Here is a 27,785-nt window from a genome sequence, read left to right as displayed (position 1 = left end):
CTGGCTCAGGCAGCTGGCTGCTCTTTCCTTCCTCCCATCTGCGTCCTCGCTAACTGCTCCCGCGTTGCATCATCTGCAGCCTGCGGCCGCTGTGGGACAACTGGGCGCGGCGCGATCCACTCAGCCCGGCGCTCCAGCCCGCTCTCCCGCGCCTCTCTTGGCCCTCTCTGCACCTGCTTCTGTGCCCAGACCGGGAGCCCCCCGCGGGCCGGCTCCCAGAACCCGCGGGGCACAGCTGGCGAGCCTCGCAAGCTCCGCCTGATCCATTCATTGAGAGCCCTGTCTTCTTCCAGAGCCCAAGTACCCCGCGTCCTCCAGCTCCGAGCGGCGGGCAGCGCCATGGAGAAGAGCAGCGAAACCAACGGCTACCTAGACAGCGCCCAGGCGGGGCCTGCAGCGGGGTCTGCCGCGGCCGGGACCGCTGCGGGACGCGCGCGGCGCTGCGCCGGCTTCCTGCGGCGCCATGCGCTGGTGCTGCTCACCGTGTCCGGGGTGGTGGCGGGCGCAGGCCTGGGCGCGGCGCTGCGCGGGCTCGAGTTGAGCCGCACGCAGGTCACCTACCTGGCCTTCCCCGGCGAGATGCTTCTCCGCATGCTGCGCATGATCATCCTGCCGCTGGTGGTCTGCAGCCTGGTTTCGGGCGCCGCCTCCCTTGACGCCAGCTCCCTCGGGCGCCTGGGCGGCATCGCCATCGCCTACTTCGGCCTCACCACGCTAGGCGCCTCATCGCTCGCCGTTGCTTTGGCGTTCATCATCAAGCCTGGGTCTGGCGCGCAGACCCTTCAGTCCAGCGACCTGGGCCTGGAGGAGTCGGGGCCCCCTCCGGTCCCCAAAGAGACAGTGGACTCTTTCCTCGACCTGGCCAGGTAACGCTCCCCGACCTCGCCGAGTGCGCAGTGGGAGACGCCCGCTCAAATACACTCCAGATCGTACGCACACACATACCCTCATATACTCCTAGGAGTTAATTCTTAATTGGCTGCTAGTCGCCTTTAACGTTTTTTAAAATGCTGACCACACCTTTGCAAACATCAGCCGGGGCGCACCGGACAATCTCAAGGAGCGGGACTGCATCTTTTAGCGAGAACCAGTCCTAACGTTAGGTGGGAGTGTGTCTTAGGGAAGATTGCAGCCGTCTCACCCGTACTTCACTCCTTATATTCTCTGGCTGCCCTCGCCAGTAAAAACGTTACTCCACGCTCTGGTATCTTCATCCCATTTTCTTCCCACAATCCCCGAAAGCTTGTGAGAGCATTGGTTGAATTTTGCCTGTTGGGCCATCCTCACCTGTAATCTATGGTCGTCTCTGTTTCAGCCCTTTAGGAGAAAGCTGGCAATTTTTTGAAGTGTTGTCAGTGGACCCAAGGATAACAAGGCTGGGGATAGTTGTGTGGGGCCCATTGCCCAGAAACATGCCTCTCTTCCAGGCGTGGGGTGTGTTGCTGGCCACCCCACAGTCAAGATCACTGTAGAGCACTGTGAGTTTCAAGGGGCTTTATTTGTGGGAAGGTGTGTTTTAGAGGGGAGGGGAGAGAAGCATATTCACTAAGCTTTGCCTGGTTTTTGTGATTCTCAGAAGTTGCACTTCATCCCTTGAAATGTAGTGTAGTTTCTGTGGATTATTTAAAGCCTCGGCCTGGGCTTTTCTTGGTTTCTCCACTAGCCCAGAGTTCACAGATGGGAAAACAGCAGCCTGGAGGCATCTACTGACCTGGCCAGGTTCAGCTGAGTGAGGAGCTCAGCTGGCTCCCCCTCCAGGTTTCCGATAATTCTGGATTCCGAGCCTTGGAAGTATGTTTTGTCTCGAGTCACTGAGGCAAAGCTCCTCATTCCTGAGGCTGTGAAAAACAGCAAACCCTGGGCAAAATAACTTGACTTCCTGCTATTTCCATTTCTCCCTCTGGAAAATGTGATGACTGTCTGCCACTTAAGAGAGAGAGTGTTCATCTAAAACTACAACAACCAAGGCATTTACAGTGGAAAAAAAGAATCTCTGATGAGGAGGACCAAAAAGTTCTTACCAAAAAAGGCAGATGGAGGTGGTGTATTAGGACTTGGATGAGATCACAGTATTTGTTTAGTGTCTGGCAGCTTGATATTTGGAGTCTTTAGAGATCCTTAAAGTTTTGGGACTCACTTTTAGGTGGGTGCTGAAAACAAAGTCTACTGAGTTTGAGACAGCCTTTCGCTTATTACTTTCAGTGTATCAGTCAGCTCTCCTTAGGAGGGAAGGTGATTATGGGGTTAAAGGATTCTTTTTTACAGGGGTCTGTGGTCTAGGGGAGTGTGGATGCCCAGCCCTCCCATAGGGAGGCTCAGTAGCATTCTTTTATCCCCAGGAGAGGGGCAGTGGCCCAAAAACAGGGGGCAGGGGGTGAGGTGAGGGGATACCTTATTACCACCAGCCCTGGAAGAGACATCTTATTTCCTGATCATGGGTTTCTAGTTTTAGATCCGAGTCTCTTCAGCTCCTGCTTCTGAAGTGAATGATGACCCAGCCTCATGGCTTAGCGTTCAGTGTAGGTGCAGACTTTTCAGTGACTTGGGCTGCAGATACAGGGAAGGACTAAGAGAACCTTTGTCGTGGTTTGTTGGGAATAGGTAGCATTTCTTGCTTCCAATGGCCAACCTCATTTAATCCAGCAGCTCACGGATAAAGGTAGGGCAGGTGGTATGATCCTATTTTATGACTGAGGAAACCGAGACATGGAGAGATTGATTTGCTCAAGGTCACAGAGTGGTTTATCAAAAGAGGGATTAGAAAGTTCAGAGCTCTGTTTCTCCCACTCTCCTCTCCCCCAAGTCACCATGCCATGGTAGTGATGCCATGCTGCTGGGCTAGTCTGACGGTCCCAGAAATGTTTGCTCTGGGCCCAAAGAAGAACCGGGTAAGGGTATGATTGCATCAGCAGAGATGCTATTTCCTCTAAGCAGAGAAGTTGAGCCCCTTCAGTGAAAGAAAGCCTGTGTGCAGCTGCTCAGACTTGGCTTTCACGTTGAGCAGCTTGTGAGAGGAAACTGAGTTCTGAGCCACGTGGAAGTGCTTCCTAGGTCTGGAGACTCTCTAGGTAAAAATTTTAAAGTTGGTTCCTTCAAAGAAACCCCACGGGTGCCAATTTTATGTGACTCTGGGCATGTTCTTTAGCAAAGGCTGGGCACAGTCCTTTCTGCCTGTGGGCACTTGAGTGAAATGAGACTTGGCCAGTGAACACCGCAGTTGTCTAGCAGGCCCTCACCTGGTCTCTGCCCAGAACTTAAACATCTGGAAGGAGTGGGAAAAGTCTCTGGTGACCTAGTGCAGCTGCCACCAAGGCTTTGCTACAAGTCCATGACCTTTCCTGGTGGTGGAGTGCCCCAGAACTCCCACAGGGTTTCTCTGCCATGATTTCTAATTTATTTTTTCAAGATGGAACCACAAGTAAGGAAGAAATGAAGCTAATAGATATTCATTATGCCTTTTAGAAAATTCAGAATGCAGTTGCCAAGTGATTTGATTTCCCAACGCACAAGGGATTAGAAATAACGTAGTAGACTGGGGAGTGGGTGTGAGGCACTGGCACCAGAAGCAGGCCCTTTGATTGCTGAGGAGTGATGGTGGAGAGCAACCGGTGGGTGGGCAAGTCACAGACAGTCTCCTCCTGAGCAGCCCGGACTCTACGCCTGGGAACCTGGAACAGTACAGGACTCTCAGAGCTGGTGTGACCCAAGTGATTTTTCATCAGCAATGAAATGGTTTGGGCACCAAAGAGAGAGACACAGATTGTCAGAAACCCAGTCATTGTGGGACTTCTGGGTCCCCAACAATGCTTACTGATTGTGGGTCCTAGGGCGTGTCCATAGCTTTCTGTGCCTTGGCCTCCTCATATTTATAATGGGGATCATGAGAGCACCTACCTCCTACAGGATGGTTTTGAGGGTTAAATGAGTTATGTCTGTAAAGCTCTTAGAACAGGGCTGGCCCAATATGTGCTTGCTCTTGTTATAAATGATTGGGTTTTTCTGGTTCACGTGAGCTAATGTCAATGACTCTTTTCATAGTCTGAAATACACGAGAGTAAATGGGAATAAAAAGGAATGTTTGGGTGAACCCAAGATGACTTGCAGCTAGTGTCGTCTTTAGGTATATTGGGAACCATGTGTGAGTCGGAGAAAAAGAAGTGAATGGTGACTGACTACGTTTTGGACTAATAGAATCACCACTCTGGGAAATTTGGAAAATGGAGAAAAGTCCAAACTAAACACAGAAGAGCCTTCCGTTCTGAAATGGGGCAGAAGTCCTCACACATCCTCCCTGACATTGCAGTTTCTTTTCCCCTGCTTTACGTGTTTATGGTCTCCAAAGTTGACCTCAGTTTTCTTCAGCTGTAAATGGAAAGGATTGGGGCAACCAGCTTCTAACATTCCTCTGGATGCTAAAATTTGTAGTTTTTGAATGGAAACCCAGAGGCTTATTTGCGAAGGAGGCAGGTAGGGTCAGCTCCTGGACTAGGGCTCTGTGCACTGGCAGCCAGAAGTGACCCTGGGCCACTGTCTTTCGCAGAAGGTAGCAGGGTTCTGCCGTGTGCTTGGTAAACACAATTGAGATTTTGCCTGTTGCCCAATTTTCTAGGCTTTATTGTTTTTTCTTGTGCTCATTTTGTCAACAGTGGACAGTGCTATGAGCCTTTCCCTTCACTGAAGGAGATGTGAGGGACTTACTTTCCTCCCCAAGGACTGGCCTGAATGGGATGCCTCTCAAGCTGCAAAGAACACGTTTCTTTAATAGGTGCAAAGAAACCTAGCGGAGACTGAGAGCTACTATCAGCCCCTAGATCGCAGTCAGAGAGAGAATAGTGAATAATTTCTTTTAAATGTTGGCCATGGCAGGAGATTTGACCTAGGCCTAGGTCAAATCTTGCCTCTTCTGTAGGCAAGATGAAGACTCTTAGCAAATCTGACAAGGATCCAAATTAATGGAGGTTTCTCAGCCTAACTAGTCACTAAAGGGAAAAAATGGCAGCTTGTAATTAAAAAAATGAAAAAGTGGGGCCGGCCTGGTAGTGCAAGTGGTTAGGTACGCGCTCCGCTGCGGCGGCCTGGGGTTCGCCGGTTCGGATCCCGGGCGCACACCGACGCACCGCTTGTCAAGCCATGCTGTGGTGGTGTCCCATGTAAAGTGGAGGCAGCTAAGAATGGTAGCTGCGAATGTTAGCCCAGGGCCAGTCTTCCTGAGCAAAAAAAGAGGAGGATTGGCAGATGTTAGCTCAGGCCTGATCTCCTCACAAAAAAAAAAAAAAAATAATAAGAAAAAGTTTTTAACTTGACACCGTTTCTTCTACCACCCAGGAGAATACCTGAATAGTTCAGAGACTGAAAAGAGCGTAAACCCAGAGAGGCAGCATGGTAGTGACTAAGAGCAGACACTGCAGGCAACTACCCGGGTTTGAATTCGGCTCTACTGCTTACAGCTGAATGGACAAGTCATTTAACCTCTCTGTGCCTCAGTTTCCTTAGCTGTAAAAAACGGCTAATGATAGTATCTACTACCTAGACTTGTTAGGAGGATTAAATGAGTTAATATTTGAGTGTCTTGCTAATATTCTAATGTGTCCCAGCCTCTCAGGGACAGCTGAGGGCTACTTGGTACAGAGAACGAGAGCTCTTCTTAGACTTATTTCCTAAAATGTCCCCCGCCCCAGGGGCTGACGTTAGCTTTTCTGGCTGGAATCTAAAACTGGATATGGGCCTTAAAAAGAGGGTAGATTCCTCCCCCACCCCCACCATCACCGTCGCATGAGCCCACCACCCTCTGCCCTTCCTCTGCCAGCCTTGAAGTGAGTGCCAAGATCCGGAGGGGCACATCCCTGTTAACCGACTCTATCCCAATAAACACTAGGGATAATAAATGTTTATCAGGTGGGCCATATCCTGTTCTGAAGAGTCTTTGAAATTTTCATAAATTCGGTAAAGAATTTTTAAACTTAAATAAAAGGAAATACTTCTGGAACAAAAAATATACATAAGCGAAAGTAAATTGTTTTACATTCTTCTTGTATAGAACAGGGAAATGCATACCACCCTTGACAATAGGATCAGAAGAACAAACAGTACCAGATGTGTAAAGAAGGAACATTTTAGAAGTTTTTCATCGTGTGAGCTGCATGAATCTGGACAGTACCACTAACAGAAGTTCTGCCTTCACCACTTCAACCTGGGCTCATACCAGTTTTTCTGTTTGTTTTAAGTAATGTATCCAAAGATTCCTATAGCACTGGAAAGCTTGTCCATTCTCTCCCAATTTGGATCTCTGGATTCAGTAGTATGGTCTTGGCATTTTTGCAAATGTTTTTGACTTAGAATCATGATAAGAAATACATTTTAAATTATGGCATCCCCACATATACAACTTGAAACATAAATTCCACAAAACAACATTTTAAATGTGATATATGCTGATATTTTCTATTCTGTCTAATGTTTGACATCTTTTATAAAATGCTGGTTAGAGCCAAGAAATTGATTTCATGGCCTAGTAATGTTTGAGAAACTTTGGTCTAATGTATACCTGGTATTATGTAATTCAAGTAAATTTCTCAGAATCAAATAAGAGAAAAAGGAAATATTTGAGGATTTGAATAAGATGGAGAGCTCAGTGGTTAAAAGCACCCTAACACCCAGTGAAATTGATGCTATGCAGAGGTAAACATGAGGAGACCATTGCTCCTTCTGATTTCCAGACTCTGGATCTCAAAACTCCAGATCTGCACTGTCCAATGTGATAGAACTAGTCATAAGTGGCTATTTAAATTTAACTATTTTATTATTATTTTTTTTTTTGTGAGGAAGATCAGCCCTGAGCTAACATCCATGCCAATCCTCCTCTTTTTGCTGAGGAAGACCGGGCCTGAGCTAACATCTATTGCCAGTCCTCCTCTTTTTCTTCCCCAAAGCCCCAGTAGATAGTTGTATGTTATAGTTCCACATCCTTCTAGTTGCTGTATGTGGGACGCAGCCTCAGCACGGCCCGACAGGCGGTGCGTCGGTGCACGCCCGGGATCCGAACCTGGGCCGCCAGTAGCAGAGCGCGCGCTCTTAACCGCTAAGCCACAGGGCCGGCCCCAAATTTAACTAGTTTAAATGTAAATAAAATTAAAAATTCAGATCCTCAGTAGCACTAGCCATATTTCAAGTGCTCAGTAGCCACATGGCTACTGTATTGGACAGCACAAATATAGAAAGTTCTATTGGCCAGTGTTGGTCTAGATGGAGCATGAATGGGAGATGTATCAACTCAATGTCTCTAGGCCTTGGTGTCACCATGGGCTAAATGAGGGGGTTGAACTTGATCACCTCTAAAATCCCTTCCAGCTCAAATGTACCTAATTTTGAAAGCCCACAAAGTTACTGTGTGAATGTGAGGATTTGGGAAAAGTGCCTGAAGACAGAGCTCTGAGAAGCAAAACTGCTTGCATGTTGAGCAACTGATCCCTGAATACAGGAGAGCTCAGGAGTAAGAAAAAACACCGCAGCGTCAGTGTTTAAAAGCCAAAGGAGGGAGGGGTAAGATGAGTGCAGAGAGAAGAACAAAGTTGGAGGACTGACACTGCCTGATTATAAGACTTACCATAGAGCTACAGTGATCAAGACTGTTGGGCCGGCCCCGTGGCTTAGCGCTTAAGTGCACGCGCTCCGCTGCTGGCAGCCCGGGTTCGGATCCCGGGCGCGCACCGACGCACCACTTTTCCGGCCATGCTGAGGCCACGTCCCACATGCAGCAACTAGAAGGATGTGCAGCTTTGACATACAACTATCTACTGGGGCTTTGGGGGAAAAATTTAAAAAAATTAAAAAAAAAAGACTGTAGTACTGATGAAAGAATAGACAGATCAATGGAACAGAATAGAGAGCCCGGAAATAGATCCACATCAATATCAGTGTCAACTGATCTTTGGCAAAGGAGCAAAAGCAACACAATGGAGCAAAGATAATCTTTTCAACAAATGGTGCTGGAACAGCTGGACGCCCACATGTAAAAAAAAATGAATCTAGACACAGACCTTGCCCCCTTCACAAGAATTAACTCAAAATGGATCATAGACCTAAATGTAAAACGCAAAACTATAAAACTCCCGGAAGAGAACACTGGAGAAAACCTAAGTGCCCTTGGGTATGGCAATGCCTTTTTTGATACAACACCAAAGATACCATCCATTGAAGAGTGCAGAGAAATCTTTTGCTTTGCTCCCACAGCCTCAGCTCCTTGTCCCTTGGAGCAGGCGGGAGGGGACTGGTCCTGCTCCCGGGCTGTCTGGCGACCAGAGGGACCAAAGGAAAGGAGTGGGATTTTGTGGGTGGTTGGAGCTTCAGCTCACTGCCCCCAGGCAATTCCTTCCCAGGGATTAACATCTGAGAGCTGAGCTAAAGAAAGTTCAGTCATCCCATTGAAGGTTTTTTTATTTTGGTTATAAAATCTCCTTTCCAGTTAGCACTGCATCTTTTCTTTTTCACTTTTTAAGCAATTTTGAGATATGATTTAGGTACAGTAAAATGCATCCAGTGCAACTATGACGTACAACTATCTACTGGGGCTTTGGGGAGAAAAAGGGAAAAAAAAGAAGGATTGGCAATAGATGTTAGGTCAGGGCCAGTTTCCTCAGCAAAAAGAGGAGGATTGGCATGGATGTTAGCTCAGGGCTGATCTTCCTCACAAAAATAAATAACTAAATAAACAAATAAATAAATAAATGTTAAAAAAAAATGCATCCATTTTAGGTATACAGTTCAATGAGTTTTGACAAATAGATAACTCATTTAACCCGCACCACAATCCAGACACTGAACATCTCTGTCACTCATGACCCTTCTCAGCAATCCTCACTCTCTACCCCTGGCCCCAGGAGGTTTTGGAGAGAAAGTTTTGCTTTCTGTCACTATAGATTAGTTTTGCTTTTTCTAGAGTTTCACATCAATGGAATCATTCAGCATGTACTTGTCTTTGTCTGGCTTCTTTTGCTCAGCACGATGTGGCTGAGATTACCCATGTTGTGTCTATCAGTAGCTGCTTCCTTTTTATTGCCAGATAAGATTCCATTGTATGGATTTATCATAATCTGTTCATTCATCTGTTCATGGATGTTTGAGTTTCGGGCTGTTATGAATAATGCTATTATACATACAGGTCCTTTTTGCAGACATATATTTTCATTTCTCTTGGATAAATATCTAGGAATGGAATTGCTGGGTCGTATGGTAAGTGTATGTTTAACTTTATAGGAACCTGCCAGAATACATCATGTTCTTCTTAGGAACTTGATTTTTTTGGCAGGGGTTGCTATTTTGCCTCTAGTATTATTTGTATCCCTCTACTCCCCTTAAATTTCGTAGACTACATACTGCAGACTATCTGAAAACAGGTGGGTGTGTCCATGGCTGTTTGGTCTAGAATTTCTGGGTTAGGGTCAGGGTCCATTCTGGGTGAGAAGATATTGGGTTATTGCTCATGCTAAAGAGACCAGGCAGGCCAGATAGAAGAGTTTAAACAAATAATGTGTGCTCTTTGGAAGAGTGCTTTTCAAGGCTGTGGGAAAGGCTGTGCTTGCGCCAATTGAGGAAATGGCTAATCCCTGAAGGATGCAAGATATTTGCAGGAGAAATTGTTCCCTGTGGGGAATATGGAGGGCTTCTAACCCAGCTCTTTCCTTAACTTCCCTGCCCTCTTATGGAGAGAACCCAGTGGCCAGCTCAGTCTGGGAACTACTGAGAGCTGTGATACGGTCAATGTAGAACAGGGAGACGTTGGCTCACAGCCTGTTTCTGCTTCTAACTAGTATAGCAAATGGAAATGAGATACCAAACCACAGGATTGAAATATGTAAGAAAGGTGCTTTGTAGTGGAAATAATAGGCAAATGTAAGTTGCTATTCCTTTATACACTGAAGAACAGCCAATGCAAATTGCTAGTCTGTTTCTACCTTTCTTTTTAAGTAAATATGTTTGTGATAGGAATCAAATTTCTGACCGCCATTTTGCAATGGTTAATTCAACTGAAGATCACATTTCATCTGCTTAAATGCAGACGTGTACTTGCTGGTATTCTCTAAGTATGTTCTAAGCAATTCCGGTTTCATAGACAAGTAACTTTGGGAAACGCCATGTTGCAGTCTCTAGATGCTGGCTGTCTTGTGGAAGTACCCTAAGTGTTCTAATGATGTCGTTTTTGCATCTCATTAACCGTCTTGGTTGGTGTATTAGTTATCTATTGCTGTATAACAAATTACCAACAATTTAGCAGCTTAAAATCACACACATTAATTATCTCACCGTTTCGGTGGGGTCAGGACTCCTGGCATGGCTTAGCTGGGTCTTCTGCTTCTGTGTCTTACAAAGCTACAATTAAGGTGTTGGCCATGGCTGAGGTCTCATCGAAAGGCTTAACTGGGGAAGGATACACTTGAGGTCACATGGTTGTTGGCAGAATTCGGTTCCTTGAAGTTTAGACTGGGAGCCTCAGTTTCTAGTTGGCTATTGGCCAGCGGCCACCCTCAGTTTCTTGCCATATGGGCCTTTCCAACATCAAACATGTAAGCCCAGAAGGAATAAAGAGAGTTTTCTAGCAAGACGGAAGCCACAGTTTTACGTAACCAAATCACGGAAGTGATATCCCATCACCCTTGCTGTATTCTGTTGGCTAAAAGCAAGTCATAGGCCCCACCCACACTCAAGGGGAGGGTATTACACAAAGGTGTGACTACCAGGAGGCCATCTTAGACTCTGTTTGCCAAGCTGGGTTGTAGTCAGACCCACCTACCTCTGAAACTGAATGCACTGCAAACAGTTGCCTGGAGATTCTAGTGCTAGGTGAACAACTCAACCACCAAAGTAAGAATTCGTGGATAAATTTGGCACAAATTATAAAGGATGATCCAGAGTCTTTTATTCTTCTAGACTTATTTTTACAGGAAGTGGGTAGAACAAATGGACTGTCAGTGGGATTTTCCTGTATATCAAGACCAGCATCCTGCACAGAGTTTGACCCAAAGAAGGCCTTCAGTAAAAACTGCATGAATAGTTTTTGGCTTCAAAATATAGCTTCACTTGAACAGCTCTATTGTCATGCTTTTGTAACAAATATTTCATAATATCCTACATCCTGAAATGAAATCCATAAATAGAATTTATCTACACACATAATTTCAAAACATCAATGACTTAACTGTAATATCAAAGACAAAAGGGGAGTAATTTATAATAAAAAATAATGTGTTTCAATACGTAAATGCTCTAAAACAAAGTGGTTAGGTGCTTGCTTCTGAATTTAGATTCACCATTAACGAGACAGCTGTAAATGCAGATGTGTGATACTGGTGTGTGCAATTAAGGACCCAGGTCTTACAATTTGCCATTGGCGATGTGATTTTTCCATAAAGATGAACAATTCTTGGAAACATTCTGAACAAAACAAAAAAATAATCATCCCGCTTTTTACACACAAGTTGCATACCTAGAAAATTCAGTATATGTTCAAATTGTGCAAAAATTACCTTGTTTTGGAGTTAGTTTAGGCTCAGGTAATTATAAATAGGGCTTTCATCTACAGGTGTGTCACACAGGACATTGGAAAGCATGAGGGACTTGAGACCATTCATTGTACAGGACTTGGCCGCACTCAGCAGAACAAATGGCTGGGACCTGGCACTTCTCCCTGTACACACTCCCCCAGTTCCAGGAATGCCCCCCACTTATTGCAACAACAAGAACATTCCCTTGGATTTCACTATGGGCAGCACCGCTCTCCACTGAAAGCCACTGCAGTGGGGCTTACCATCTTGGGGAGAGGAAAGTGATGCAGTTATTCTGATTTGGTTGGACCCAGTTAAGCCTAAATATCAAGGAGTACCATGAGAAAGAGGAGGATAAAAATCGGTGCATTCAAAGTCTCTATTGTGGCCCAGCAGCCGAGGCGTAGTTGGGTGCTTGGATCAAGCAAAAGAACCAGTAACTGCTGAGGTGGAGGGAGAGGGAACACTTTATTAGGCTGTCAGGATGTGCGTCTTAAAGCAGACACTTAGGGGGCCGGCCTGGTGGCGCAGCGGTTAAGTGAGCGTGCTCTGCTGCGGCAGCCCGGGGTTCACAGGTTCGGATCCCAGGCGCGCACCGATGCACCGCTTGTCAAGCCATGCTGTGGTGGCGTCCCATATAAAGTAGAGGAAGATGGGCACGGATGTTAGTCCAGGGCCAATCTTCCTCAGCAAAAAGAGGAGGACTGACATCGCATGTTAGCTCAGGGCTAGTCTTCCTCACCAAAATAACTGGACGCTTTGAAAGCTGAATTTTAAGAATACTGATGAAATGTTCTCTTTTCCAACAGAAACCTGTTTCCCTCAAATCTTGTGGTTGCAGCTTTCCGTACGGTAAGGTTTGATGCTTTGCTAAACATACAAAACATCGATGTGGGGGTGGTGTATAAATTGCTGCTATCAAGTTAGATAAGGTAGAACCGTGTGGGGGAGGGGGATAGCGTCATTAACAAAACTTGGCAACATTGGCCTAAATTTTTATAGATGGGTCCCTGGAGTAAAAACAAACAAAACAAAACAACAAAAAATCCCCAAATTTTTCTAAAATATCCCACTGGTTCCAACATCTTTTCATATCACCTGAGAAATACCCTCAAATCACATTTTAGGGATCTGTTAAATATTTTAGAATTTTAAAAAAATAGACTGATATGTTTTTTTCTGATTATAAAGGTAATATATGCTCATTGTAAAAAAATAAAGTACAAACAGTGGAAGATAAAAATTACCCATAATCGCTACCTAGAGGCACCCGTTAACATTTTGGTATACATCCTTCGGATATGTTTTTTCTATGCATGTGCACACACATGTTTTAAAAATAATTATACACACATATTAGTATATACACATACTACACACATTGTTTTGTCACCTGCTCTTTTTTAAGACAATATATTGTGAACATTTTCTCATATCGGTAAATATCCTGCAGAATGTTATTGGCTATATTCCACTGTATGAGCAGACCGTAATTTTACTCTCTCAGCCCCTTCTTGCTGGATATTCAGGTTGTTTCTAGTTTTTCCCTAATTTTAGCAATGCTGCAAGTAATGTCCCGGTTACACAGACAAGGAATATAAAGGTCTAGATTAGATGGACTAATCTGATTGCCTTTTTCAAGCAAAGACTTTTCTGTTTCTGCTCACAGCCTCTCTCTCTTTAAAAATCTGCATATAAGCCAAGCTGTGGCTTGTATATATAATATGAAGTAGGAGAAAAATAAAAGGTTTACGGGGCTTTCAGTGCCTGTAATAGAAAGTGTGGGGTGGATTTTGTTTCCCCTGCCACCCTTGATCACAGGACATCTGAACACCTGTGCCTGTCTGAAAGCTTGGCAAATCAAAGCCGAGAGAGACCAGAGCTACTCAAAGGCAGGCATAAAGCAGGCCTCCAGGGCTGTACCCCACAATGGGCTTCCACTGACAGTTCAGAAGCCAGGTGTCCTTAGAAGGGGTCGGGAGGGGGGTTTTATAACAGACTGCACTGGATAGAGCATCCTGCCACAGGGAGACACCTGTGTGCCTTGTGCAGAAGTATGTGAAGTCAACCGTCGGACCAAAGTTTGCAGAGGCGGTTCACTTCTAATAAGCAAATCTCCCAGAAGACTCAGCCCGAAAATGCCGTCTTGCCTCACATCATGTGCTTGGGAGAGGGAAGGCTCTGGCAGATTAGAAACAGTTGGTGAAAAGCAGTCAAACTCAAGTAAGTTCTGGAACAAGGTGGAGCACAAATGAATGAAAATAAAATGACACATTGGAAAGTGAACTTTGGCATTATGGAATTAATACCAAGATTCTCCAAATAGTATCAAACTATGAGCATGAAATCGTGCAGACTTTCTCCTCCAAATCATTGTCCAAGGGACAGAAGGAAATTCTCCCTGCTTTCTTGGGTCCCTAAATAACCCAGAGGCCTCTTAGAGTGCATGCTGTCTCGGTCTTAAGAAATTATTGTACAGTTCTCAGAGGTCCTTGTCAGGCCAACCAAGTGAGGAACACCTAGAACCCTCGGAGTGGACAATGACGAGTAGCAAGAGGCCCAGCAGTGCTCTCAGTTCCTCTGGGTCAGTCTTCACCTGTGAACTGACGGTGGGTTTTTCTTTCTCTTGCTCACAGTATGCAACCGATTATAGAGAGGTGACTCACAACACGAGCTCTGGAAACATAACCTATGAAAAGGTAAAGCTCTTTGTAAGATCACTTGTGACAAACGCTTATAAAGTAAATGATGCTTCTTCATTGAAGGAGCATCCACAATGCATCTTTTTCTCAGCAGTGCTGAAAACTTTGGGATTTGAATGGACTATTTGAAGCACACGAGTTAGGTTGGCTCCTTGCGCTGTTTACCAGGATGGCCAGAGGCCAGTGTCTGTAGCACTGGAATCTTTAGTGAATCCATTTCATCGAATTGGAACTAATGTCCCCTTTCTTCAAAAAATATAACACCCTTCTGCTACCCTGAGATATAATTAATAGATGATTTAACCTACCCCTACACATAGAACTTGTCTTAGGGCTTAACTCACTATAGCCGTCATTCATTCCACATATTTTTTGAGTACGTATTGTTTTCCAGACGCTGGGCTAGGTCCCAGCCTTCATGATAGAGCTGGAAGGGACGAGGGACCTCAAGGATCATTCAGTCCAGCCACAGAGCTGTCGTGGGAAGAGGAGGTACTTGGCCCTTCCCCCACCCCCATACGTACACCTCCCCAGGGCTGAAGGGCTCTGAGTTCTACCAGCCTTTCTTTGATGGAAGGAAAAGTTCCTCAGACTCCATCTCCCTGTGAGTTTCCTACTCCTTGGTTTATGAAATGGCTGAAGGTTAAAGAAAATATGAACCTTTTCTCATTCTGGGTGTAGTGTTTCAGTCTGGTGGAGACACCAAGCAAATGCATCTTTAATTTTCACTCATCTGTTGTAAACTTAGACCCTCTGTCCCCTCTGATCCTACAGATCCCCATTGGCACCGAGATTGAAGGGATGAACATTTTAGGATTGGTCCTTTTTGCCCTGGTGTTAGGAGTGGCCCTAAAGAAACTCGGCTCTGAAGGAGAAGAGCTCATCCGTTTCTTCAATGCCCTCAATGAGGCAACGATGGTGCTGGTGTCGTGGATTATGTGGTGAGTGTCGCCCTGCTGCCTACTCTCCTTCTCATTTCTCCTGCCATCCAGACAAGAACCCGACTCTGCTGTTCTAGATTAACCCTGTGGGGCCACCTGGCTCAGTGCTCCATATGTGGTTGATGTACCACGGGCCAGTCTTGGTACAGTGGGTGGTGGAGATGGAGACAGTTTCTCCTCTTGTCCAGGGCCTCAGAGAATCAGTCACTTCCCCAGCACCCACAGTGACCCCTTAAGGTTCTAACATCGATGATTTATTTATGAGTTCCCACCATCATCTCATATTATATGGGGTGCCCATATCGTCTTGTGGGGCAATGAATTCCATAAGTCCCTAAATCTGCTGTATAAAATAAGTCTCATTTATCTCAAAACAATAGACTTTAAGCTTCAAAGGGGCCCCTTGCTATAGTATTTTACATCATGGAGGACAAACCCAGCCTCACTCCATGCATATATAAACTGGAATGGTCTTTTTTTACATAAATGTTTCATTATGTAATATCAATGAAAGGATGATTGTTTAATAAAAACCATTCAATTGAAAACTTGACCAGATCTCTCAAAGTAACTTCTCAGAAATCATACCAATTCCAGTTCCAATGCCTCATAAGCTTTATCCTGCTGTTTTGCTGAAGCCTAACTTCTGTGGGTTTTAGCTTCTACCCCTTTGTTGTTGAGAAACTAGTTTATCCTTTCATGCACAAAGCGTTTTCTTTATTGTTGAGCCTTAAACATCCCAGAACTTCTCTCTCTCAGGTGGCATTGGGGAGGCAGCAGGACTGATTTTAAGGGAGAAGCCTGAAATTTGGTAAGAAAGTTTGGAATTGAGTGGGAGGCAAGTGCTGAGCCCCCACTGGTGGTGGTGATCTTGCTCAACCAAATTTTCTTGCTCAACCAAAAATTCCAGAGTCTAACTCTCTACCATTGCAAACACAGCTCTTCTTATGACTGTTGTTGTTCTGGGGAGAGAAATATTTTCAGAAAGGAAAAAGTGTTTTCATCACATCAAGTTCTTTTCCTGGCTTATTTTTTTAGTCTAAAATCCTCCCAAAGTTTGTATTAAAGGAAACTCTTTGCAAGAAAGTGATGTTCCTATGTTAAGACATTCATTTTCAATCTGGAAACCAATCTACAATTGGATGTACTAGTTACATAGGCAGGTATTCATTCGGTAAGGCAGACCCTGCTGAGGGTCTAACTGCAGTGGGAGATCTGTTGCCCAGAAAGTGCATCTCACACAGAATTGAGGTTTAAAATGCCTTAACTGGTGAAAGAATCTCAACCAGGTGTGGGCGGGATCTTCAGTACTAGCTTTTTGCTTTCGTTCCTTCTCTCCCTACTCTAATGTCAAAGCACCTGCCCACCTTGCACTATTCACAGAAATAGCTTCTCGATGGATTAAATACAGGGTCGGCAAACTTTGCAGGCCATATGGTCTCTATCACAACTACAACTCTGCCGTTGCAAGACAAAAACAACCAGAGACAATTTGTAATCAAATGAGCATGGCTCTGTTCCATGCATTAAACTATCCAGGGAGGAAGAAAGGAAGAAGGAAGAGAGTCCTCTAAAAGTATTAGAAGAAAATATAGGAGTAAGGAGTCTTCCTCAACAAAATACAAAAAGTAAAAGCCATAAAAAGCTGCTATGACTACATCAAAATAGAAAATGTTTGTATGCAAAAGTACCTTGAACAAAGTTAAAGATAAGACACTTATTGAAGAGGCCGGCCCGGTGGCGCAAGCAGTTGGGTGTGCGCACTCCACTGTGGCGGCCCCGGGTTCGCCAGTTCAGATCCTGGGCGTGCACCAACGCTCTGCTTGGCAAGCCATGCTGTGGCGGTATCCCATATAAAGTGGAGGAAGGTGGGCACGGATGTTAGCCCAGGGCCGATCTTCCTCAAAAAAAAAAAAAAAAGACACTTATTGAAAAAAATTGATATATATTTACATATAGTATGTGTGTTCCCACACACACGATCTAGAGGCGTTAGTATCCAAAGGACTGGTACCAGTTCGCAAACTGTTTATCTGTCTGCAATGAGATTTATAGGGAAAATTGAGAATAAGTGTTTAGAAACTTTTATTGCAATTTCGTATTGCTGCAAAATTCAAGCCCATGATCATTTTTCTAATATTTTATTTTTATTGTCTTTTATAAGAATATTGGTCCATGACCGACTGCATAGAAATAAACTGGTCTTTCACCAAAGAGAGTTTAAAAAAAAAGCAAAGAGTTTAAAAGAAGCACTAATAAAAAGAGTTCTGATTACTGAAAAAGAAACAATACTGAATAAACGATTAGAAAATGGGCAAAGTATGTGAGCAGACAATTCATAGAAGAGGAAATCTGAATGACCAGTAAACGTTTTAAGAGATGCCCAACTTATTAGAAATCAGGAAAATGAAAAGTTTGGTTTTATCAGGCATTGATAACAGTGAGGATAGGGTCTCTCAACAGAAAGGCTAGTGACATTTTGGGCTGGATCATTCTTTGTTGTGGGGGGCTGTCTTGTGCACTGTAGGATGTTTATTAGCATTATCCCTGGCTCCACCCACTATATGCCAGCAGCACCCCCTCCCCAAAGTTGTGACAACCAAAAATGTCTGCAGACATTGCCAAATGTCCCCTGGGGGCAAAATCATCCATGGATGAGAAACAGTGGTGCAGGGAAAGGATTATTCTCCTAGACAGCTGGCGGGAATGTGAATTGTAACAGCCATTTTGGAGAACAGTTTGTCGGTAAGTACTAAAATTTAAAATATGTGCACCCCATAACTCAGCAGTTCCACTTCTTGGTGTCTCTCCCTCGAGAACACAGGCATGTGGGCACGAAGAGGCCTGCTTGCAGCATGGTTTGCAGTGATGAAAACCTGGGGACAATCTAAGTATCCATCAGCAGGGCAATGGCAGAATAATCTATAGTATTTCAGTTCTGAGGCTGATATTTAAAAAGAATGAGGTAAAGGTGGAAACACCCAACATGTCCATTGACAAACGAATGGATAAACAAAATGTGGTCTATCCATACAATGGAATATTATTCAGCCTTAAGAAGGAATGAAATTCTGACACATGCTACGACATGGATGAACCTTAAAGACATTACGCTAAGTGAAATAAAGCCAGCCACAAAAGGGCAAATATTGTATGATTCCACTTATAGGAGGTGCCTAGAATAGGTAAATTCATAGAGACAGAAAGTAGAATAGAGGCCACCAGGACAGGGGGAGGGGAGAACAGGGGGTCATTGTTTAATGAGTACAAAGTTTCAGTATGGGATGATGAAAAGTTCTGGAGATGGATAGTGGTGATGGTTGCACAACAATATGAATATACTTAATGCCACTAAACTGTACACTTAAAAAAGGTTAAAATGGTAAATTTTATGTTATACATATTTTACCACAATTAAAACAGAATGAGATAGTTTTCTATGTATTGACATGAAAAGATCTCAAAGATATAATGTGGGGTTAAAAATAAACATACAAATTTAAATACATACCTAGGTATCTAAATGCACAGGAAGTAGGAGTGGTTATTGAGGAAGGGTCTGGCTTGAGGATGGTGCCTAAAGGGGATTTTGGCCTAATCTATAATGTTTTATTTTTTTGAAAGAAGAATGTATTCATGTATTGCTATGGGATTTAAAATTAATAATACTGCTTAGAATATCTCTGGAAAGAAAACTCAAGAAACCAGTGACATTGGCTATCTCCAGGGAAGGAAACTGGGTGCTTGGGGGGCAGAGGTGGGAGGGAGACTTACCCTATTCACCCTTTTGTACCCTTTGAAATTTGAACTATGCGACATTATCATCTATATAATTAAAATTTACAAATAAAGTCAATGGTTGCAAAATTCTTTCTCAATTTATATTAAATTCAAAACAACTGACTTTTGTTCTTTGTAGCTCCCATGGCTCGTTCCTTCCCTTCCTTCTTCCTGTCCTGCCATTAAAAAAATCCTCACGCTCCAGGAGTGTTCCCAGAGGGTCATTGTTTATGACTTTTTCCCACGGAATCATGTTTTCCAAGCCACAAAGAATTTAAAACTTCACAAAAGTCCCAGCTTTGGTTCAATTTTGTATCACAGCAATTCTGCGTAATAGGTGTTAGTCTTTTGTGTTTCTAAGTTCTCAGAACAAACCTGAGCAAAGTTGAAAGTCAAGCTCACAGCCTCAGAGGCTTTGATCCTGAAGAGCTCCTTGCCTTTCCGCTTTGGAGGAGCCCATGGGGTTGGTAGCATCTATGTGTTAAGAACATAATATATCCAAGGGGAAAGAAGTCTGGGTTCTGGTCCTGACACCATTACCCCTGGTGACTTATCATGTTAATTTTACTCAGTTTCACAGCCTGTAAAATAGGCCTATCCTTTTCTACTCCTCAGGGTCATGCTAGGGAGAGACGAAGACCGTCTAGTTGAAAGTCGCTGTTTTCTGTATCGGGAAGGGCCTGCATCTCCCAACCCCATCACACCACTCTTATTGACAAATACCCTTGCTCATGCTCTAGGTATGTGCCTGTGGGCATCATGTTCCTGGTTGGAAGCAAGATAGTGGAAATGAAGGACATCATCGTGCTGGTGACCAGCCTTGGGAAATACATCTTCACGTCTATATTGGGCCATTTCATTCACGGAGGAATTGTTCTGCCACTTATTTATTTTGTTTTTACACGAAAAAACCCATTCAGGTTCCTCCTGGGCCTCCTCACACCGTTTGCAACAGCATTTGCCACCTGCTCCAGGTGAGTGGGTTTTGGGTGCCCTTGGCCGCTCTGAGCCATATTAATGTGGAACCAGGTAAGCCCAGTGGTGGATGCACAGCTAGTATCTTGACATGTTTTAATTCCTTGAAAACTCTAAAAATTGGTCTCATCTGATTTTTTTCTATTACCAGCCTCATAGCTCTTATGGAGGTAGATTTCTGGGATTGCCTTGCCAGAATGAGGGATTGCCTCATTCCCTTCTCCTTCTCGCCCCTTGGAAGTCAGTCAGATCATTATTTAGCCCAGCTGTGGGTCTTCACTCTAATTACTAAGACCTTTGCGGAGTAAAAGAAGGCAACCATTTAACTCAAAATGCATCGCAGGAAAGTTTCTAGAATGACACCTATCCAATTTTCCCTCTGGATGCGTGCATTAGAAAATAAGACCAAGACATCATGAGGAGGGATGCGTGCTCAGCTCTCTAGGAGTCCTCATATTGTGGGATTATCTAATTTAGCACAAAAGATGCACCTTGTCCTTCTTAGAAATCCTTCAAAAAAACATTGGGCTTTCCAAATACGTTAAAGAAAACTCTCAAAGGATGGCAACACATCGTTTCATGCACACATTTAGTTTTTGCCTCTCTACTGGGTGTTTCCTTCCATCCTGAATGGCTATTTATATGACAAGATAGTGGTGGTGAAAAGAATTAGGGAGGTAAGTTTTTCTGGCTTAGACAGAAATGAACCTACTTCTGAGCTGCGCCAGCCACCCTCCGCGGAGCCCGCAGAGCTGGCTGGAGAGAGCAGGTCTTGTTCTCCAATTATCAATAAATAGTTACTCTTTCCAAACTTTCAGAGCCATTTTGTGTGTGTGTGTGTGTGTGTGAGGAAGATCAGCCCTGAGCTAACATCCGTGCTAATCCTCCTCTTTTTGCTGAGGAAGACCGGCTCTGAGCTAACATCTATTGCCAATCCTCCTCCTTTTTTTTTCCTGAAAGCCCTAGTAGATAATTGTATGTCATAGTTGCACATCCTTCTAGTTGCTGTATGTGGGATGCGGCCTTAGCATGGCTGGAGAAGCGGTGCATCGGTTTGCGCCCGGGATCCAAACCCGGGCTGCCAGCAGCAGAGCGCGTGCACCTAACCGCTAAGCCACGGGGCTGGCCCTCTCAGAGCCATTTCTGCTTCTTGGCCTCAAAGGAAAAAAAATCATAGTTTGCCTTGTACATTTGGGGGAAAAACACCATTCAAGAGAGGAGATGCACATAAAAGGTAAATAGTTCTTTGTTCTCTTGAGAACATTTTACATCACGAGGCAATGTGTGGTTCTTGAGAAATTTGGAACAGGTGTATCCGGGTAAATAACATAACAGGTAAATCTAGGGAGTCAGATTGTGAATATGGGAGTTGACAAAACCCCTTGTTGTAACAAACTTTGAAACAATCAGATTTTTCTCTTATTTCAAGGGGAGAAAGCCAAAAACTAGGATGGTGCTAATTGCTCTGTTCTTAGGTCTGAGCTGAGTAATATGTTAGCCTGGCTGGGAAGGACGATTCTCATAGTTGGTTGTTTTTCCATTTCTAGTTCAGCAACTCTTCCCTCTATGATGAAGTGCATTGAAGAAAACAATGGTGTAGACAAGAGGATCAGCAGGTTCATTCTCCCCATCGGGGCCACCGTGAACATGGACGGAGCAGCCATCTTCCAATGTGTGGCCGCAGTGTTCATTGCCCAGCTCAACAACATAGAGCTGAAAGCAGGACAGATTTTCACGATTCTGTAAGTTCATTTTTCTTTCCTTCATCTGTAAAATGAGGACAATGTGACTTCATTGCTTGAAGAGAGCGAATCATTTCTCTAGGGCTCAGCTGGCAGAATCTAGGGTTGTGTGGTTTTCAGTTCCCAAGCTGTGGCCGCCATGTTCTGCATTTCTCTGTGCCCACTCCATGCTCTGTGTTAATTGCTGACCCCGCTGTGCCATCCCCTAGAGTGACGGCCACGGCGTCCAGTGTTGGAGCAGCGGGAGTGCCAGCTGGAGGAGTCCTCACTATCGCCATTATCCTGGAGGCCATTGGGCTGCCCACTCATGACCTCTCTCTGATCCTGGCTGTGGACTGGATTGTGTAAGTAGCAGGTCCTAAGGGCACTGAATAAAACAAAGTCTGTATTGAGTTCCCTGGGAGCTTGGCACTCCACTGGGCCTGGGGCATGTGGAGAAACTAAACATGCTCCCTGCCTGGTGAAGGAGCCTACACACAAGACATTTGCCATTTACTAGTTGTGTGATAGGAGCTGTTCTGTGCTTTGGTCTGCTCCTCTGTGAAATGGGAATAATAAGAGAACCTACACCAGTGTTGTGGTGGAGATTAAGTGAGTTAGCACATGCACAGCACATAGAAGAGTTCTCAGCACATGGTAAAACGTTCAGTAAACATTATTGAAGAAAGACACTCCTGGCCAGGCTAGTCAGAGCGAGGCACAGGATGACCTGAACACTGGAGCCTGGCACTGGGCTTGTAGCTGTGCCCCCTGTGGTTGGGAAAGGTGGTTTCCAACCTTTTTTTTTAAGCCCTAGAAACTTGAAAGGGCTTCTCAGAATCCTTATGGCAACTCAGAGCAATGAAGGTGAAATGTACAGCATTGTCCAGACAACTCGTCAGGGGGAACTCAGTCCCTGAGCTGGTGAGTTAGACAGGACTGGAGCAGAGAGCCAGAGGCCCCGTCTCCTTCCTGAGCCAGTTGCCTCCTCTGCATGGGGAAGGCGGGCATCTAAGAGGCACTTAGCCAGGAATAGGGAAACAAGGCACCAGCGGGCTGCCCAGTGGAGACCTGAGGTCACATGAGCCCTCCACCACCCTGTGGCCTCTGATTCCACTGCCCTCAGCTTCTCCAGTGCCCTCAGGCAAGTGCACATTTTTTCCCCTCTCTTCAAAATGGGCACAATGCTTCCTCTGAGCTCCAGGGACGAAGGATGTTTATTGGGCCAATCTATGGGAAGACGAGCTTCTGGAAAGGACAGTGCTATTTTCTGTGAGATGATGTTTGCCAACAGCCATGGAATGCATATGAAGATTAATATTCAGTAGAGATGCAGTATGGAAATGAGTAAAAGAAGGGAAGCTCCCACACCGTAACAGTGAGTAGGAGAAAACTGGACACAAAACCATGTGTACGTTATCATCCCAGTTACCTGTGATTTTTATATGATGGGGTCTATTACACATAAAATACATGCATAGAAAGTGACTGGAAGGAAACAGATCAAAACATTAATACTGATTCGCTCAGAGTTGTGGAGTATGGGTGCGGCACTTTTGTTTCTTCTTTAAGCTTCTTTTCCTAAGTTTTCTACAATGAAGGTCTATTACTTTCTTAAGAATAAAACATATTTAAAGAAAATCAATTTAGAGTAAAATGAGGCCTTATGCCCTCAGTAGCGTGCTCTGCAGGAAACAGCACGGCCCCTCAGGGTCACAGCTTTGCCAGTGGCTGGTCAGCCTGCTGTGACAGGCTGCCGCCCTGGTAGCTGCAGGCAGCATCGGCTGTAACACTTGCCTTTTTCTTTCTTTCTTTTTTTTGTTTTCTTGAGGTCATATGGCTTATAACATTGTGTAAATTTCAGGTGTACGTTATTATGTGTCAGTTTCTGTATAGACTGCATCATGTTCACTACCAACAGTCCAGTTTTTATCCATCACCATACAGATGTGCCTCTTTACCCCTTTCACCCTCCCCCACCCCCTTCTCCTCTGGTAACCACTAATCTGTTCTCTTTATCCATGTGTTTATCTTCTACATATGAGTGAAATCATAGGTATTTGTCTTTCTCTGTCTGGCTTATTTCACTTAGCATAATACCCTCAAGGTCCATCCCTGTTGTCGCAAATGGGACAATTTTGTCTTTTTTATGGCTGAGTAGTACTCCATTGTATATATATATATACACCACATCTTCTTTATCCGTTCATCCATTGATGGGCACTTGGGTTGCTTCCACGTCTTGGCTGTTGTGAATAATGCTGCGACGAACATAGGGGTGCGTAAATCCTTTGAACTGTTGATTTCATGTTCTTTGGATAAATACCCAGTGGTGGAATAGCTGGATCATATGGTATTTCTACTTGCCTTTTTTTTTTTCCTCCCAGGGACCGCACCACCACCGTGGTGAATGTGGAAGGGGATGCCCTGGGTGCCGGCATTCTCCACCACCTGAATCAGAAGGCTGTGAAGAAAGGGGAGGAGGAACTGAGCGAGGTGAAAGTGGAAGCCATCCCCAACTGCAAGTCGGAGGAGGAGACGTCGCCTCTGGTGACCCACCAGAACCCCACTGGCCCTGCAGCCAGCGCCCCAGAACTGGAATCCAAGGAGTCGGTTCTGTGATGCGGCTGGGCTTCGGGCTTGCCTGCCCACGGTGGTGCCCCGCCCTGTTAGTGCAGTCGCAGGACACTGGCACGCCCTCTCCGACTTTTAGCCTCCCGAGCAATGCTTTGGCCCCGTCACCGGTTTGAGGATTACTTCTCCGCACAGGCATTGGGCTTCCCAGTGGGAACTGGTTACCGAGGACCAAGACACTCTGACGTTTGGCCCGATCCATGTCCAGGTGCAACTGTGTGTGCACCAGGGCTCTGTTTGGAAACACGCCCTTGGGCTGCCAGGCTTGTGGAGATAACAAGTCACGGGAACCTGGTGGTTAAAGCTTGGGAAAATACTGGTGTACTCCTCATTGTACCCAGTCAGCTCTGCACTGGGCGCTTTCCTGGCAAACCTAGTGGGTTTGCAGTCATCTGTCACATTGCCTTGTGAGCTGAAGTAATTGGAAAAGTTCCTAAATTCTTAGCCTTGGCTGGAATTTGCTGAGCTGGGACTGAGGTGTTTAGTTTGTGCTACAGCTAGGTGTGGCTGGCTTCTGGGTCCCTGGTTGCAGGTGGTGGGCTGGAGGCACGTGCTGCACATTGTCAAGTTAGAAATACTCCAGATGGTGTTAGCACTGCGAGGGTCTCTGGTCAGTGGCATTAAGTAAACAATGTAGATTCTGAGGTAAAAGGAAGGATGGGGAGCACAGCCTGCAGTGGGAAGGGAGCACCATAATCAAGACAGGATGACAGGACACACACACACACAATTGTCCCCGCTCTCCTCCCGGCCCTGGCGATGTTTTCTGCTTCCATGACCGGGGCCTCTGACAACGCTGTGGCTTTATCCCCATCCACTCTGATTCGGCAACAGGCCAGAGAAAGGTCTCTTCTTCCGGGGAGGTGTGATGTGGTCATCACATTCAGGACCCTTGTTGGTTTATCAATCTATTATTTTAATTCAACTAGACCCTCCCTAAAATGCTGCATTGCAGCAAAAAATAAAAATAATAAAAATTAAAAAACATGAACCTACCCACTAATTGGGGTGGGGTGCCCCCATCCCCAGATCCCCAAGCTTTGGCTGATTTCCATGGACTTGGTTTCCTTTCCTGCCAGTAATCAGTGTTTAGAATTAGAAGCCCAATGTCCATGTGCCCCCAGATACCTGTGGACTTGGTTTGAATCTAGGTGAAGGGGCGTTGTAGAGAAGACCAGCGTTGCCAGTGACAGGGAAGACCTAAAAGGCACAAGACAGCTGTTTCACTGTGGTTGTTGGTGTGTCTCCGTGGTATGACCTGCAGCAAGTCCTGGGCCTCACTTTACCCCATGTGTAAAATGGAGCCGATGTCACCTGTCTCTTACCTACCTCAGAGGGATTCGGTGAGGCGAACTGAGTGAATCCGTGAGAACAACCATCTCACTTCTTGGATATCACCCCCATGCTCTTCTGATTTTGTACCTAAGTGATACCTTTCTCCCAGAGGCCTTGTTCTCCTGGTCAAGACAGCTTTGATGAGCAGGGCTTTGTCCTCAGTGTGCATTAGCAATGTTATCATGCCACTCATTCTCCTTGTAGTTATGTGAGAGCATCAGATGCAGCCTCTTCCTGATGTCCTTCAAGTGTTGGTGAGTTGACTACCCCGCCTTCCACCACGTGTCCCGGTACCTGACTTCCATGACTCCCAGACCCAGGCAGTGTGTCTGCCACCCCACAACAGGCCATTAAAGCTCCCACACTTTCAGCCTCATTCGTTCCCTTGTTTTCCCTGTTGCTGTGGTTTTGCTGTCACCCAGGCCCTACAGAAGGGGAGTACACTATTGAGCTGTATGCCCCATTGCAATGAGAATGGGTGGACAGGACAGAGACAGTCAAGCTCCTCCATTTTAAAATTAGGGGCCCGCGCCTGAGCAGAGCGGTGGAGAAGAGCCAAGGGCACAGAGCTGACCCGGCCAGTGGGAAGGCCCAACTCCCTCCAACCCTAAACCAGCTAAGCCACTCCCATCTCCTGTGAAGCCAGGAGGGACCAGGAACTGAGCCGAGAGGTGCCTGGAATCAGCCTCCGGTAGAGCTGGTTGCTGATGCCCTTCTGTTTTCAAAGGGGAAACAATCTCGTTGTTTGATTCCAAACTGCAAATGAACACTCACTGTTTTTCAGGTTTCAGTACCTCTTATCTTTCCTTCTTCCACATATATTTTGCTCTATAGGCACACACACACATATATATGTATACATATGTGTGTGTGTGTGTATATATTGTTTTAGCTCCAATCCGAGCAAGTTTGAGTGTGACCAGAGGTGAACTAACTCTAGGTTGTGTGGCTTGGGTATCCTGAATTTCCTGTTTCTAAAGGTGAATTTCACAAAATGTGGAAATTAGAGCTGAACAACGAGACCCAGTGACTGCACATCCTCTTTCCTGGACCTGGAAATGCAGTGAGGCGAGCACAGGGGCCTGGAGAAGGGACCTTCGGTATAAAATCCCGATGATGAGGAGCACGCCCCTTCCCCTGGGAGGGACGAGGTGCCGTTTTTCAGCCCACAGGAGGAATCAGACCCAGCTGGGGAAAATCCCAGTTTCTCATTGTCTCCCCCACTATTCTCTTCTAACATGTCGTAAATACTGTTGAGTACTGTTCATCTCTGTTTTGTATGTGTGACATTTGCCTTAAAACATAGCAGTCCTCAAAAATGAATATAGTATTTCTACTAGGATCTGCGTGTTCCTTTATTTCTTGCTTGTGTTTTGAAGTGGTGTTTGCTGAGGGAGCTCTACTAGGGGATGGCCTACGGGTGACTGAGTTGATTTTTTCTAGCTGCTTTTAGCCAGCATGACCCTGAGGCGGAGTAGGCCTGCTCAGGTGGCAGAGCTGCTGTGGGACCGTCAGTGGTGTGGCTTCCTGCTGGTGAACATCCAGCTGCTTGTGGGCTCCTGTTCAGCACTGGCAGGGCTCTTGCAAAAGTGAGTGGTTTTGCCACAAACCTCCATAAAGTTAAGTCTTGTTAGAACAACTAGGTGAACAGGCCCTAATTGAGCCTCCCCTGTAAGCCAAAAGCCAAGCTGGCAGAATGCCCCAGTCATAGAATTGCTGAGAAAATCCCTGCATAACGCGGTTGCCCGTGCCTCTACCATCGTCACCCCCACACCCTGCCCATTCTTTTATATAATCTCATTTAAAGTGACACCACATTCCAGCAAAATTAGGGAATTTAGAAGCCTCTTATAATAGGATTATCCTACACGCTCACACTGGAAGCCGAGTTTCCAGACCCTGGAGCCTCTGAAGAAACAGGTCCCTGTTCTGACCTGGACATTTCCAGCTCTTCATGTCATAGAGAAACCGGTTTTAATTTCTGGGCAAGGCCCAAAGGGATGAGGAGAGAGTTTGCATAGATCGAGGGCCTGATGGGGCCTGTTGTTAATGCCAGTTTGGGTTCCCACCTTGGAGAGTGGCTGCCTTGATTCTCTGTTGTGGAGAGTGTAGAGGTTGAGATTAGTACACAGTGATTCAGCTTTTCAGTGGAGACAAGTC

The 27,785-nt window shown here is 45.4% G+C and overlaps 1 protein-coding gene across 2 annotated transcripts; it reads left to right on the top strand.

The window, feature by feature from the left end:
* The first annotated feature begins 11 nt into the window (after positions 1-11).
* On the top strand, positions 12-26,967 carry SLC1A4 (solute carrier family 1 member 4). 2 transcript variants are annotated; one of them, XM_004435619.3, is made up of 8 exons: positions 12-866; positions 12,347-12,389; positions 14,174-14,236; positions 15,014-15,180; positions 19,701-19,934; positions 21,483-21,677; positions 21,887-22,021; positions 24,044-26,967. In XM_004435619.3, exons 1-8 carry the CDS (start codon positions 340-342, stop codon positions 24,276-24,278), a joined length of 1,599 nt encoding a protein of 532 aa, XP_004435676.2. In that variant the 5' UTR covers positions 12-339; the 3' UTR covers positions 24,279-26,967. The 2 variants fall into 2 exon arrangements, with proteins under 2 accessions (XP_004435676.2, XP_087292781.1); XM_087436655.1 differs by lacking the exons at positions 12-866; positions 12,347-12,389; positions 14,174-14,236 and adding an exon at positions 14,269-14,731.
* Positions 26,968-27,785: the final 818 nt, after the last annotated feature.

Source organism: Ceratotherium simum, chromosome 11 (assembly GCF_057802395.1).
Source record: "Ceratotherium simum simum isolate JZ-2026a chromosome 11, ASM5780239v1, whole genome shotgun sequence".
NCBI classification, from domain to species: Eukaryota; Metazoa; Chordata; class Mammalia; order Perissodactyla; family Rhinocerotidae; genus Ceratotherium; species Ceratotherium simum.
Note: the sequence above shows the minus strand (reverse complement) of the source record. Positions and strands in the feature narration are given on the sequence as shown.

Bases quoted from the DNA above. Each gene is read 5' to 3' on its own strand.
- SLC1A4 (XM_004435619.3), top strand. From the start codon at position 340: ATGGAGAAGAGCAGCGAAACCAACGGCTACCTAGACAGCGCCCAGGCG. The intron at 867-12,346 runs GTAACGCTCCCC...CTTTTCCAACAG, and splicing joins TCTTTCCTCGACCTGGCCAG to AAACCTGTTTCCCTCAAATC. The intron at 15,181-19,700 runs GTGAGTGTCGCC...CTCATGCTCTAG, and splicing joins CTGGTGTCGTGGATTATGTG to GTATGTGCCTGTGGGCATCA.